The 15332-nt window shown below is 35.4% G+C and overlaps 1 protein-coding gene across 1 annotated transcript; it reads right to left on the bottom strand.

Moving 5' to 3' along the window:
* Window positions 1–6717: 6717 nt before the first annotated feature.
* FOMMEDRAFT_22335 (uncharacterized protein) lies at window positions 6718–8335 on the bottom strand. The gene is given in 13 exon segments (XM_007269280.1): window positions 6718–6798; window positions 6852–6934; window positions 6967–6975; window positions 7008–7104; window positions 7155–7373; window positions 7428–7470; window positions 7518–7520; window positions 7533–7731; window positions 7787–7855; window positions 7913–7915; window positions 7929–7968; window positions 8022–8133; window positions 8190–8335. 4 exon segments carry the CDS (start codon window positions 7939–7941, stop codon window positions 7634–7636), a joined length of 183 nt encoding a protein of 60 aa, XP_007269342.1. The 5' UTR covers window positions 7942–7968; window positions 8022–8133; window positions 8190–8335; the 3' UTR covers window positions 6718–6798; window positions 6852–6934; window positions 6967–6975; window positions 7008–7104; window positions 7155–7373; window positions 7428–7470; window positions 7518–7520; window positions 7533–7633.
* Window positions 8336–15332: the final 6997 nt, after the last annotated feature.

Consider the following 15332-nt stretch of genomic DNA (forward strand, 5'->3'; position numbering starts at 1 on the left):
TACTGTCCTGCCAGATTAGTAGTTACAAGTAGACCTAGCTTAATATGTGTAGACCTTTATCTAAGAGGTCTTTACCAACTATGTACCCCTAGCCCCTTCAGAACCTGTTCTGATTGTTCCAGAAGTTACAACCTGTTCTAGAAAGAAAGTACATGTAGTCTACCCTTTAGACTTTAATAGGTAGCACTTTAAGGACTTTTAGTACTAAGTCAAACTATACATAGTTACTACTTTGACTAATCTATCCTCAGATCTTAATTGTGTCCTATTTGTCCTCTCCTTCATGAAGGAAGGTAACACAGCCACCTAGGCCTAGAACTGGATTGAAGGCTATTAGATTAGAAGTCTAATCTGACTTTAGAACAATGAGTTGTATTTGGAATTCATAGGGCAGCTCTGTACTTCCTTCATTAATTTGAATAAGAAGTACAATGTATAGAACAAGCTTGTGTCTCTACAACAGGACAAACATTCTACTAATACCTTCTTTCAGGAGTTTAATATCCTGGCCTAGAAGGCAGGATTTATGCTCAGGTTTAATAATGTTCTTATTAGAATGTTTGAAAAAGCTCTTCACCTAGAACTAGTTGATAAGATTCTTAGAATAATGTTAGAACTAGTCACTTACACTAAGTAGAAGATGTGTACTATCTCCTTTGACTAAGCTGTAGCTTGAATGTGTCAAGTCTGTGTAGAACACTTATACATGTGTTTAGCTCTAACAGTTCTGAGCCCTCAAATCAATCTGCCTGTAATTTGTAATCAATCTGTTCTAATAGACATTAGAGAAGCTTGAAAGTAAGGAGTATACTTTGCCTACAGAAAGCTAGGGCACCAGATTAAGGACTGCCTACAGAAGTAATAGTATATCTGTTAGGTTATTAGAGTAATAATGAGTAACAAGTAGGATTTGTAGTAAGAAGCATTTTCTGTAAATCTGGAAGTCACCTTGAAACTCCTAGACTCTAACTATATACTCTAGGATTTTGTAAAGGCTCAATAGTGAATGTAGTACTGAAGGGCTTTGACTTGGATTTTTTAACAGCTACTTTTGATTTAATAGACACTGTAGGATTAGAAGTAAATAAAGTAAGAAAAGTAGAAAAAGTAGAAAAAGTAGAAAAAGTAGAAAAAGTAAATCAACAAAATTATTTATTAGAAAGAAAAAAGCTAAAAACAAAAGTAGATAGTTTTCTTATTTCTTCTGATTCTTTTGATTCTTCTCTTTACACTTTATTCAAGTCTAAATCTATACAATCTGACCTACTACTTCTGTGTTCTAAGATCTTAGAACATTCAGAACACTACTTAGCCCTGTTTACTACTCAGTAGTTTGTCTGTAGTATTAAGTAGGGATAGTCTTAGCTGAGTTCACAGCTGAGAACATAGGTCTGTCCTTGTTGAAAGAGAGAGGTTAACAAGGAATGTTAGTACATATACTTACTCTTTCAGACAACAAGACTGTACAAACTGTACATTCCCTTCAGAACAAGTAGTAGTTTATTAGAGGACATTCTGAGTACTAGCTCTAGGTCCCTGTCCTCTTAGCTCTCTTCTCAGAATCCCCCCAGATCTGAACAATAGTTCTAGTAGACAGTAGATACACTAGTTTGTACATTAATAAGGCTTTTGTATAGGAACACTACCTTCCTACTCAATATGTTCTACTTCCAATCCTAGTATATAATGTAGACAGAACTCTGAACCAGAATAGTCAGATTACTGAGTTTGTCCAACTATGAATGACTATTTAGGATTATAAGGAAAGTATTAAGTTCAGAGTTACTAACCTTAGAAAGACAGACATCTTTATTAGATTTGAATGGCTTAAGACTTACAACCCTACTATTAACTAGTTAGAGTAGACACTTGTGTTTGATTAGTGTCCTGAGTCTTACAACTACTTTGTACTACTGTTCTGAGTGAATGTGAATGCTTCTAATGTTACTAACAGTTCTGATAAAGGTGACCAGTTGTTCTTCTTTGACTAGGATAAATATGTTAACACATATTCTAGTTAAGGCAGAACAGAGTCAATCTGAAGGATGTCTGAGACAGAACTAGTCTAGAACCCCTTTAGAACAACTCTACTCTAGAATACACATAGACTTAGCCTGCCAGATTTTGTCTAAGAGTTTCTCAAAGTCTTTAGTGAAGAGGAATTTGACCAGCTTCCTAAACACTATTCCTAAGACTATACAATTGAATTGACTAAGGGTTTCCAACCTAAGGATTGTAAGGTCTACCTACTCAACAGAGACAAGTAGAAGGCACTTGACAAGTTCCTTTAGGAAAATCTTTGGAACAGTCAGATCTGACCCTTAAAGTCCTCTATAGTCTCCCCTTTCTTCTTTGTTAAAAAGAAAGATAGGAAGCTCTACTTAGTCTAGGATTATTATTGTCTTAATAAGGGTACTATTAAAAACAAGTACCTGCTTCCCCTGATTCAGGAGCTCATTAATAAGATGTATATATTCAGGGTTTTCACTAAGTTAGACATTTAATAAGGATACAATAATATTTGGATCCAAGACAGAGATGAGTAGAAGACTGTATTCTGAACCAATTATAGATTGTACAAACCAACTATAATGTTCTTCAGACTAACTAACTTGCTTACAACATTCTAGTCATTCATGAATCACATCCTTACAGATCTGATTGACTCAGAGCATGTTAGTGTATATCTAGACAACATTCTGATCTTTACTCAGACAGTTGAGTACTATTACTAACTGATTTAAACAGTTCTACAACAGTTCTAAGGTAATAAACTGTTCCTCTGAGAAGTAAAGTACTCTTTTGTACAGGAGTCAGTAGATTATCTAGGCTTTATAATTAGTAGAGGAGAGGTCTGTATGGATCTAACAAAGGTAGCTATAGTTTGGAACTAGTTACAACCTTAGAACCTGAAACAGGTCTAAGCATTCTTTAAGTTTGCAAACTACTACTAATACTTTATTCAAGGCTTCTGTCAGTAACAGTGTAGAGGGGACCTGAAGGCTTAGCAAGGGGACCCAGGCTACAACTATCCTACATAACAGAAATATAGAACACAAGCACTAGAACATAGTTGGAACTTACAGAACAGGCAGAGAGAGAGAGTAAGACAAGAGTAGAGTATATAGAGTAAGCCTAAGAGTACAGAACTATCTAGAGTAGATGAGATCAAGACTACAGGACCAGTCTGATCTTGTACACTTATATATACTAAACTACACAAGAGTACTCAGAGAGTATAAGCTACTAAGAATGATAAACTATGAAGAATGAAAGAAAGGAAGGTCAAAGATAAAGGTACAAAGAATAAAGGGATGAACAAAGGGTAAGAGACTATAGAATGAACAAAGAATGAAGGGGTGGTTAAAGGAATAGAATAATAAAGTAAGGAAGGGTAGTAGTAAGAGTCAGTATATATATAGTTCATAGACAGTACCCCTAATAGACAGAAGTCCTGAGTTCTAGTACAGAAGGGTGTAGAACCCTTAGAACTAAAAGTATGAGAGTAGAGAACTATAACATTACCTCCTCTCTAAAACTAATCATCCTAATTAGTGAACATTAGACTCAGTTAGTAACTTAAGTATAGGTTAGAACAGTAGGGCTTGGAAATCTACAAGGCTGAGTTTGTACAGAGTACTAGGATGAAGCTGATAGAAATCTTGGATTGTCTTAGGAGTGTAGGTAAGGTTCTTAGCAGGTTCCCAAGTACACTCCTCAACTAGGTACCCTTTCTAGTAAACAAGGAATTTGAGTTTTCTGTACAGTAGCTTAGTATCCACTATGTACTTTACTTTGTATTCTGGTTCAGAGTCAATAAGTTCTAGTAGAGGTAGTAAGAGTCTTTGTTGTGAAGGAAAACCTGGATTATAGTACTGAGACAGTAGAACCTTGTTAAACACTAAGTGTATACACTTCTATATTGCTAGAAGTTGGAGTTTGTAGACAGAGGCACTAACCTTCTTTTTAATGACAAAGGGTCTGAAGCACTTGTTGTCCAACTTCTTCATTAGGTAATCTAAGGTTAGATTAGTAGCTTCTAGTATAACTTTGTTACTAGGCTAGTAATCCTTAGCTACAGACCTCTTCCAATCATAGTTCTACTTTATAACCTATACTACCTTCTCTAGAAGAGCTTGTACATTCTCTCTAGTCCTGTGTATCTGTTCTACAAAGTCTGTTGTGGATTCAGAACTACTGTTCCAGTTCAGAACTGTTCTCTAGTACAAATGTCTCTTATGATTGAGAAAGAATAGGGACTGTCCTGTTATAGAGTGTTACTAGTTATTGTGTATAAATTCTGTTAGAGCTTGTTAGTAACAGTGTAGAGGGGACCTGAAGGCTCAGTAAGGGGACTCAGGCTACAACTATCCTACACAACAGAAATACAGAATGTAAGTACTAAAACATAGTCAGAACTTGTAGAACAGACAGAGAGAGAGAGTAAGACAAGAGTAGAGTATATAGAGTGAGCCTAAGAGTACAGGACTATTTAGAGTAGACAAGATCAAGACTATAGTACTAGTCTGATCTTGTATACTTATATATACTAAACTATACAAGAGTACTCAGAGAGTATGAGCTACTAAGAATGATAAGCTACAAAGAATGAAAGAAAGGAAAGTCAAAGATAAAGGAACAAAGAATGAAGGGATAGACAAAGGGTAAGAGACTATAGAATGAACAAAGAATGAAGGGGTGGTCAAAGGAATGGAATGATGAAATAAGGAAGGGTAGTAGTAAGAGTCAGTATATATATAGTTTATAAACAGTACCCCTAATAGATAGAAGTCCTGAGTTTTAGTACAGAAGGGTGTAGAACCCTTAGAACTGAAAGTATGAGAGTAGAGAACTGTAACATTACCCCCTCTCTAAAACCAATCATTCTGATTAGTGAACATTGAGTTTAGTTAGTAGTTTAAGTATAGGTTGAAATAGTAGGGCTTGGAAATCTGTAAGGCTGAGTTTGTACAGAGTACTAGGATGAAGCTGATAGAAATCTCAGATTGTCTTAAGAGTATGGGTGAGATTCTTAGTAGGTTCTCAAGTGTGCTCCTCAACTAAGTATCCTTTCTAGTAAACAAGGAATTTGAGCTTTCTGTATAGTAGCTTAGTATTCACTATATACTCTACTTTGTATTCTGGTTCAGAGCTGATAAGTTCTGGTGGAGACAGTAGAGGTCTTTATTATAAAGGGAAACTAGGATCATAGTACTAAGACAACAGAACCTTGTTAAATACTAAGTGTATGTACTTCTATATTGCTAGAAGTTAGAGTTTATAGATAGAGGTACTAACCTTCTTTTTAATGACAAAGGGTCTAAAGCACTTGTTGTCCAACTTCTTCATTAGGTAATCCAAGGTTAGATTAGTGGCTTCTAGTATAACTTTGTCACCAGGCTGGTAATCCTTAGCTACAGACCTCTTCCAATTATAGTTCTACTTTATAACCTGTACTACCTTCTTTAAAAGAGCTTATATGTCCTCTCTAGTCCTGTGTATCTGTTCTACAAAGTCTGTTACAGATTCAGAACTACTGTTCTGGTTTAGAACTGTCCCCTAGTATGAATGTCTCTTATGATTGAGGAAGAATAGGGACTGTTCTATTGTAGAGTGTTACTAGTTATTGTACACAAATTCTGCTAGAGCTAACTATTCAGACTAATCTGATTGTTGATGATTAATAAACATTCAGAGGTAGAGCTTGATCTCCTGATTGACTCACTCAGTTTGACTGTCAGTCTACAGGTAATATATACAGGCATTCACCAGTCCTTTAAACACAACCTTTTGAACCCTCTGTATAATTTTTTATACAAAATTTTTCTTGTTTTTTTCTATTATATACATTCTAGACTATGATTAGTATACTATGTAAAAATTGTACAGGCATAGAGTGTCCTAAAAAATTAATAGAGAGGCAAGAAAAAATGAGGGAAATGTCACAAAAAGCACTCCTTTGAACAGACTGTGACTCTTGTCACACTGGCACACTCTAACTATCCTACCAACTCCTCCTAAGCCCCTGTCTCTCTCTGTACAAAATTTCCTCCTCTTGAAAGCTGCTAGCTTATTTCTATTCACTCCTGTGACTCTTGGAACTCTTAGATCCATCTCACATTACACCTACACAGGTCTAGGTCACATTCACCACATCCAGACACTACTTCTGTGTATACAGCTGTCTTGTTCTCCTGTGCTTCAAGGACTTGTTTCTGGACTTCCTACTTTGTCAAACGAGTTGGTCTAGGATCCTAATATACTTTAGGGAGGCCTTCTTCTTCCTACTGAGCACATCTTGCCAGCCAATTCTGTGTTTCTGCTTAATAGTGTGTTCTAACTCTTTCCCATTCCTTCTTAATAATTTCATTAATGTCTTTCTTCTTCCTAGCTTTGTCTTTTTGTGCCCAGGCCTACATTTCTTCCTTCTCCTTTACATCCCTACACTGTCTGAGCTATTTATAGGCCTGCTAGGATGTAAAGATCTTAGGTATTCTACTATTAAAGATGTATACATTTTCTACTCCTTTTCCCTTCTCCTTCTCATTCAGTACTCCTTGTAGCTTTGTATTATGCATAGTAACAAGTACAAGCTGGGCCTGAGCACTCTCAGCAATACTCTGGTTGATTTGTATGTACTAACATGCCTGGATCAGGTTCTTAGTAAGTTCAGTAATGTCTTTGCCTGAACAAGTACTTACTGATAGCCTTTCTAAGCATCCTTCTACTTCCTTCTAATTAGGAGTCCTAAGAGTGTCTAGGACTCTCTCTAGTATGGGTGGAGACAGATTGTACTTTACAGTAACATACTCTTTTGAAACCAGGAAACTTGCTGATTTTAACACTGTTAGAGACAAAGACATTAACTACATACACTTTGAGAGTGTGAAGAGTAACAGATTGATGGATGGATCAATAGTAGGAGTAGTAGACTAGTACATAATAATACTACTGTTATAAGAACTGGTCTGCTCACTTAGTAATGTGTATGTGTGGCTAGATACTAGAATATGTATTAAGATGTTAACATTAAAGCCTGTAGGCTTTTGATAGTAATATACAGCTATTATCCAGTAAACAGGAGTTGTGAGAGGTAACAGAAAGGTTGATAATGTTGAGGACACCTTACTCAGCTTCATCTGATCACCTGTAATAACAGTATGGTCAAACAGATGAACTCTAGTAACTCAGAAGGCAGACTAGACAGTCTGTGAATCAAAGGCAAGTAAAAAGCTCCTTCCAAAAAGTCCAAGAAAATCCTGCTTCCCAACAGTTTGTAGCATCTGTGCCTCAAAATTGTCAACCATGTCTTGCTAAATTTATTTCATCTGTGTAAAGCAAACTACATTAAGGCTCTAGAGAGCATGTGTACAGTGAGGAGGATACCCTAATAGTACAACATTGTGTTGAACTACTACTTCTAGCAGTTCAAACAAATAATGTGAGTTGTAGCTATCAATAATAAGAACTCAGGTGTGTCTATGTGCTTTCTCTCTTGTTTTAGGCTCAAAATGATTTGTAAACCAATCTAGTACTATTTCACAGTCTGTCCAACCATTTGGAGAGCTGGTGAACCTGTTACTCTTGTTAAGTAAGAGCTTATAAAGAAGTATAAGTACATACCTTACATCAGCTATATTGTTCTCTGTCCATTTGGACCATACAGAATAGCCTTTGAAGATAGTAACAAGCTTAGTGTATGTTTCATCTGTACAGATGGTAACAATAGTAGTAATGTTTTCTCTGTTTCCACCTTCACTTTTATACTGAATCTTCTTCCCTCTAGCTCTAATAACTTGTTTAACAGTATCATTAGTAGGTGAGAAACCAGTTTTGTCTATAGTGTATATTTGCCTAGGTAAGACTCCCTTCTTAACCACTTCCTCCTCCAGAATGTCAAACCATTTACTAACAGCTGTTAAATTTAGGCCATTTGCTCATTGTGTATCAAGATGAGAACTCTAGTAAGTTTTTAGCTTAGTATGATGACACTCCAGGAATCTCTGAACAAATGTAGGTTCTATAAGCTTGTAACTTGTACTATATTGTGCCTTAAGGAGTTGATTAGCTGCCCTTTCAATGTTATTATGACTGAATAGGCAGCTTCAATTAGAAGAGATCCAAATAAGTTCTGTAAGTGCCTGATTGTCCTCCTTCATTAAACAGCATTTTGAAGTATTAAACTCTAGGATAAACTTCATTCTAGCTGCCCTATTTCTTAATGTTTCAACTGTAACCCCTTTAAACATACTAGCTACTCCTCTTAGTCCTAGATGCTCTCTCTAGGGCTTTTTTTGGTCCAACTGATAAGCCTCAACTGCTTGACCCATATTCCTCTCCCTTTCCTCCAATTCCTCCCTTTTTTTTAGAGATTTAGACTTAGTATACTTGACTATAGTGTACTAAGCAGAATAGAGAGTGAGCAAGTAGAAAAAAAGAGTAAAAAAACACTAATTTATTAGCAAGAGTATGGCAAATGCTCTGACACAATTCTCACACAAAGGTTTGGCAAATTACATCATTGTGTTGATCATTTCTCTCTCTGTCATACTTTCTTGACTTTTCTTAATGTTTACTTTTAATAAATTGTACAACTCAGTGTATTAAAATAAAAACTGTAGAATTGCATATTTTGGATACTAATAATCATATATACAAAGTTTCAACTTGATTGGATTAATAGACATATCACCAGAAAATTTGCAAAGTTTACTATAGGACAATTTTACTAAATTCTTTAACTGTCTGATTTTTCTTAATTTTATTTCTTGCTCAATTTCTCTCAAATCTTATATATACATTCAGGTCATATAGTAATACCTTGTATTAAATTTTCATAAAATAATATTAAGATTTGAGTAAGATATTACAGTCTGTTTAAAGGAACAGTTGTGTTTAAAGGAGTAGTTTTTGACTATAGTAGAAGGGTTCCCTTGAATTCTAAGAAGTGTATACAAGTCTTACATGAATTTCAACTCAAATTACAGTCTACAATCATGAATGAGCTTCTAAGAGAGTCTGTGTAACTAGAAAACATAATCCTAATAGATGCACACTATACCTTTGGAAGTGAGTTCCATTTGGGTCAGAACTATATAGACTTGCTTAGAGAATCAGTCAACAATTACACAGATAGTGTTATAACCCTAAGACTCAAGTAGCTTACTAATCAGGTCTACCAAGACTTCTTCCTAAGAGTAATCTAGGATCTGATACAGATGTAGGAGAGCCCAAACCCTTGTCTAGTAGGCCTTAGTCTGTTAGTATGTATTATAACTAGTTACATACTTCAGAATTTCTCTCTACATTCCTAGCTACTAGTAGTTCTGAGTAATGAGTTCCTGTGTTTTGTGTTGGCTCAGATGTCCTACAGTCAGATTGTTGTAATAAGCTCAGACAATGTTCTCCTACAGCTTTCAATCCTTCAGAATGTACAGTCAGTCTTTCTAGTAAACCTGTCTATCCTCATTCTCCTCCCAATCCCTAGCCTGCTTTTCTAGCTGCTTTACTACAACCCAGTCCTGTGTGTGTCTTAGAGCTTACTGTATATAGGTAACAAAGTCAACATCCTCAGATTTGAGTCAGATCTCTTAGATTGTCTCAGATGTAAAACAGGAATTGTTTAGAAGAACAAGGTTTTTATTATTATTCTCCCCCCTTTCATAACCTACTCATCTTAAGAGTAAATCAGCTTTTGTCATTTGTGTTCCAGGTTTGTAGGTTAGTACAAAGTCATAGTCCTACAGTTCTAACATTTAGTAGGCTTAATAGTAGTTGAGCTTCTGAGGCACCTAAAAGTACTAGAGATTAAGGTGATCACTCTAAATCTTAAACTTCTATACAGTACTAAGGAGATATTAATACTACTCCTCTAGGGAACAGACAATTGTAAAAAGTTCCTTGTTATAGATAAGGTAGTTCTGTTCTGTTACAGAGAGGGATTCTGATTGGAACACTATCAGATACTACTTTCTGTTAATAAACTAGGACAGTACTACTCTATTCACAAAGTCAGAAGAGTTAGCTTCAACTCAGAACTTGTCTACAACTGTCAGAACTATTAATACAGACTTACTAGTAATAGCCTACTTGAGGGACTCAAACACAGACTACTACTAATCATCCTATTACTAAAGAATGTCTTTGTCAGTAAGATTGTGAAGAGGCTGAGCAATAGTACTAAAGCCTTAAATAAAGTATTAGTAGTAGTTTACAAACCTAAGGAATACTTAGACCTGTTTTAGGTTCTAAGGTTGTAGCCAGTTTCAAACTGTAGCTACCTTTGTCAGATCTATACAGACCTCTCCTCTACTAATTACAAAGCTCAGATAATCTACTGACTCTTATACAAAAGAGTACTTTACTTTTTAAAGGAACAGTTTATTATTTTAAAGCTGTTGTAGAACTACTTGGATCAGTTAGTAATAGTACTCAACTGTCTGGGTGAAGATCAGAATGTTGTCCAGATATACACTAACATACTCTGAGTCAATCAGATCTGTAAGAATGTAATTTATGAATGACTAGAATGTTACAGGCAAGTTAGTTAGTCTAAAGAACATTATAGTCAGTTTGTACAATCTGTAATTAGTTTAGAACACAGTCTTCTACTCATCTCTGTCTTAGATCCAAATATTATTGTATCCCTATTAAATGTCCAACTTAGTAAAAACCCTAAATGTATGCATCTTATTAATGAGCTCCTAAATCAGGAGGAGTAGGTACTTGTTTTTAATAGTACCCTTATTAAGACAATAATAATCCTAGACTAAGCAGAGCTTCCTATCTTTCTTTTTGACAAAGAAGAAAGAGGAGGCCATAAAGGACTTTGAGGGTCAGATCTAGCTGTTCTGAAGATTTTCCTAAAGGAACTTGTCAAGCACCTCCTACTTGTCTCTGTTGAGTAGGTAGACCTTACAATCCTTAGGTTAGAAACCCTTAGTCAATTCAATTGTATAGTTCTAGAGACAGTGTTTAGGAAGCTAGTCAAATTCCTCTTTACTAAAGACTTTAGAGAACTCTTGAACAAAATCTAGTAGGCTGGGTCTATGTGTGTTCTAGAGTAGAGTTGTTCTAAGAGGGTTCTGGACTGGTTCTGTCTTAAACATCCTTCAGATCAACTCTGTTCTACCTTGACTAGAATATGTGTCAACATATTCATCCTAGTTGAAGAAGAACAACTAGTCACCTTTATTAGAACTGTTAGTAATATTAGAAGTGTCTGTATCTACTTAAAACAGTAGTGTAAGGTAGTTACAAGACTCAGAACACTGATTGAATGTAAGTGTTTACTCTAACTAGTCAATAGTAGGGTTGTAAGCCTTAAGCCATTCAAATCTAATAAAGATGTCTGTCTTTTTAAGGTTAGTAACTCTAAACTTAATACTTTCCTTATAATCCTGAATAGTCATCCATAGTTGGACAAACTTAGTAATCTGACCATTCTAGTTTAGGGTTCTGTCTACATTGTATACTAGGATCAGAAGTAGAATGTATTAAGTAGGGAGTAGTGTTCCTATACAAAGGCCTTATTAATGTACAAACTAGTACATTTACTATCTACTAGAGCTATTGTTCAGATCTGGAGGGATCCTAAGAAGGGAGCTAAGAGAACAGGGACCTAGAGCTAGTACTTAGAATGTTCTCTAATAAACTACTACTTGTTCTAAAGGGAACATACAGCTTGTACAGCCTTATTGTTTAAGAGGGTAAGTATATATACTAACATTTCCTTATTAACCTCTCTCTTTTAACAAGGACAGACCTATGTCCTTAGCTGTGAACTCAGCTAAGACTATCCTTACTTAATACTACAGACAAACTACTAAGTAGTAAATAGGGCTAGGTAGTGTTCCAAACATTCTAAGATCTTAGAATGTAAAAGTAGCAGGTTAGATTGTACAGATTTAGACTTGGATAAAGTGTAAAGAGAAGAATCAAAAGAATCAGAAGAAATAAGAGAACTATCTACTTTTGTTTTCAGCTTTTTTCTTTCTAATAAATAATTTTGTTAATTTACTTTTTCTACTTTTCTTACTTTATTTACTTCTAATCCTACAGTGTCTATTAAATCAAAAGTAACTGTTAAAAAATCTGAGTCAAAGCCCTTTAGTACTGTATTCACTGTTAGGCCTCTACAAAATCCTAGAGTATATAGTCAGGGTCTAAGAGTTCTGAGGTGACTTCTGAATTTGTAGAAAAGGCTTCTTACTACAAATTCTACTTGTTACTCATTATTACTCTAATAACCTAACAGATATACTATTACTTCTGTAGGCAGTTCTTAATCTAATACTCTGACTTTCTGTAAGTAAAGTATGCTCCTTACTTTTAGGCTTCTCTAATGTTTATCAGAATAGATTGATTACAAATTATAGGCAGATTAATTTGAGGGCTCAGAACTGTTAGAGCTGAATGTATGTGTAAGCATTCTGTACAAACTTAGTACATCTGAGTCACAGCTTAGTTGAAGGAAATGGTATGTGTCTTCCACTTAGTGTAAGTAATCAGTTCTAACATTATTCTAAGAATCTTATTGACTAGTTCTGAGTAAGGAGCTTTTTCAAGTATTCTAATAAGAACATTATTAAACCTGAGTGTGAATCCTGCCTTCTAGGCTAGGATATCAAACTCCTGAAAGAAGGTATTAGTAGAATGTTTGCCCTGTCACAGAGACACAAGCTTGTTCTACACATTATACTTCTTATTCAGATTAATGAAAGAAGTACAGAGCTGCCTCATAAATTCTGAATACAACTCATTGTTCTGAAGTTGGATCAGGCTTCCAATCTAATAACCTTCAATCTAGTTCTAGGCCCAGGTGGCTGTGTTGCCTTCCTTCATGAAGGAGAGGACAAATAGGATGTGATTAAGATCTGAGAATAGATTGGTTGAAGTAGTAGTCACATACAGTTCAACTTAGTGCTAGAAGTCCTTAAAGTGCTACCTATTAAAGTCTAAAGGGCAGGCTATATATACTTTCTTTCTAGAACAGGTTACAACTTCTAGAATGATTAGAACAGGTTCTAAAGGGGCTAAAGGCACATAGTTAGTAAAGGTCTCTTAAATAGAGGTTTACACATATTAAGCTAGGTCTACTTGTAACTACTAATCTGGTAGGACAGTAGGGGTGACAGTTAGTATAGAAGGGTCTATGTTTACACTACAAAGGAATCAGTACTAAACTAAAAGGGGTAGTGAATAGAATGAAAGGTGGCAAAAGTTTAAAAGGGTTTAGAAAGTTTAAAATTTAAAAATGTAAAAGGGTTGGGACAAAGAAAAGAGATTAATATAATAGTGAGTACTAATACTCAAAATGTAGGAGAGTTGTAGGGTAGTAATAGGTAGTCTTAATCTAATGTTAGTAACAGTATAGAGAGGACCTGAAGGCTTAGTAAGAGGACCCAGGCTACAACTATCCTACACAATAGAAATACAGAACACAAGTACTAGAATGTAGTCAGAACTTGCAGAACAGACAGAGAGAGAGAGTGAGACAAGAGTAGAGTATATAGAGTGAGTCTAAGAGTATAGAACTATCTAGAGTAGACAAGATCAAGACTATAATACTAGTCTAATCTTGTACACCTATATATACTAAACTATATAAGAGTACTCAGAGAGTATGAGCTACTAAGAATGATAAGCTATAAAGAATGAAAGAAAGGAAAGTCAAAGATAAAGGAACAAAGAATGAAGGGATGAACAAAGGGTAAGAGACTATAGAATGAACAAAGAATGAAGGGGTGGTCAAAGGAATGGAATGATAAAGTAAGGAAGGGTAGTAGTAAGAGTCAGTATACATATAGTCTATAGACAGTACTCTCAATAGACAGAAGTCCTGAGTTCTGGTACAGAAGGGTGTAGAACCCTTAGAACTGAAAGTACAAGAGTAGAGAACTGTAACAGAGCTAACTATTCAGACCAATCTGATTACTAATGATTGATGAACATTTGGAGGTAGAGCTTGATCTCCTGATTGACTTGCTCAGTTTGACTGTCAGTCTGTAAGTAATATGTAGTAAAAGGGTTCTCTTGAATTCTGAGAAGTATATACAAGTCCTGTATGAATTTTGACTCAAATTACAGTCTGTAATTGTGAATAAGCTTCTAAGGGAGTCTGTACAACTAGAAGACATGATTCTAATAGATACACACTATACCTTTAGAAGTGAGTTCTGTTTGTGTCAGAACTGTATAGACTTGCTTAGAGAATTAGTTGACAATTACACAGATAGTATTGTAACCCTGAGACTCAGGTAGCTTACTGATCAGGTCCACCAAGACTTCTTTCTAAGAGTGATTCAGAATCTAATACAGATGTAGAAGAGCTCAAACCCTTGTCTGGTAGGCCTTAGTCTGTTAGCACATATTGTAACTAGTCACATACTTTAGGATTTCCCTCTACATTCCTAGCTACTAGTAGTTCCAAGTAATAAGTTCCTGCATTTTGTGTTAGTCTAGATGTTCTACAGTCAGATTGTTATAATAAGCTCAGACAATGTTCTCCTACAGCTTCCAATCCTTTAGAATGTACAGTTGGCCTTCCTAGTAAACCTGTCTATCCTTATCCTCCTCCTAATCCCTAGCCTACTTTTCTAGCTACTTTACTACAACCTAGTCCTGTGTGTGTCTCAGAGCTTACTATATACAAGTAACAAAGTTAACATTCTTGGATTTGAGTCAGATCTCTCAGATTGTCTCAGACACAAAACAGGAATTGTCTAGGAGAATAAGGTTTTTGTTATCATTCTCCCCCCTTTCATAACCTACTTGTCTTAAGAGTAAATTAGCTTTTATCATTTGTGTTCTAGGTTTGTGAGTCAGTACAAAGTTGTAGTTCTACAGTTCTAACATCTAGTAGGCTTAGTAGTAGTTGAGCTTCTGAGGCACCTGAAAGTACTAGAGATTAAGGTGATCACTCTAAATCTTAAACTTCTGTATAGTACTAAGGAGATATTAACACTACTCCTCTAAGGAACAGACAATTGTAAGGAGTTCCTTGTTATAAATAGAGTAGTTCTGTTCTGTTACAGAGAGGGATTCTGATTGGAACACTATCAGACACTACTTTCTGTTAATGAACTAGAACAGTACTACTCTATTTGTGAAGTCAGAAGAGTCAGCTTTAACTCAGAACTTGTTTACAACTATTAGAACTACTAATACAGGCTTACTAGTAATAGCCTGCTTGAGGGACTCAAATACAGACTACTACTAATCATCCTATTACTAAGGAACGTCTTTGCTAGTAAGATTATAAAGGGGCCAGGCAATAGTACTAAAGTCTTAAATAAAGTGTTAGTAGTAGTTTGTAAACCTAAGGAATACTT

Source organism: Fomitiporia mediterranea (genome assembly GCF_000271605.1).
Source record: "Fomitiporia mediterranea MF3/22 unplaced genomic scaffold FOMMEscaffold_9, whole genome shotgun sequence".
Taxonomy (NCBI): domain Eukaryota; kingdom Fungi; phylum Basidiomycota; class Agaricomycetes; order Hymenochaetales; family Hymenochaetaceae; genus Fomitiporia; species Fomitiporia mediterranea.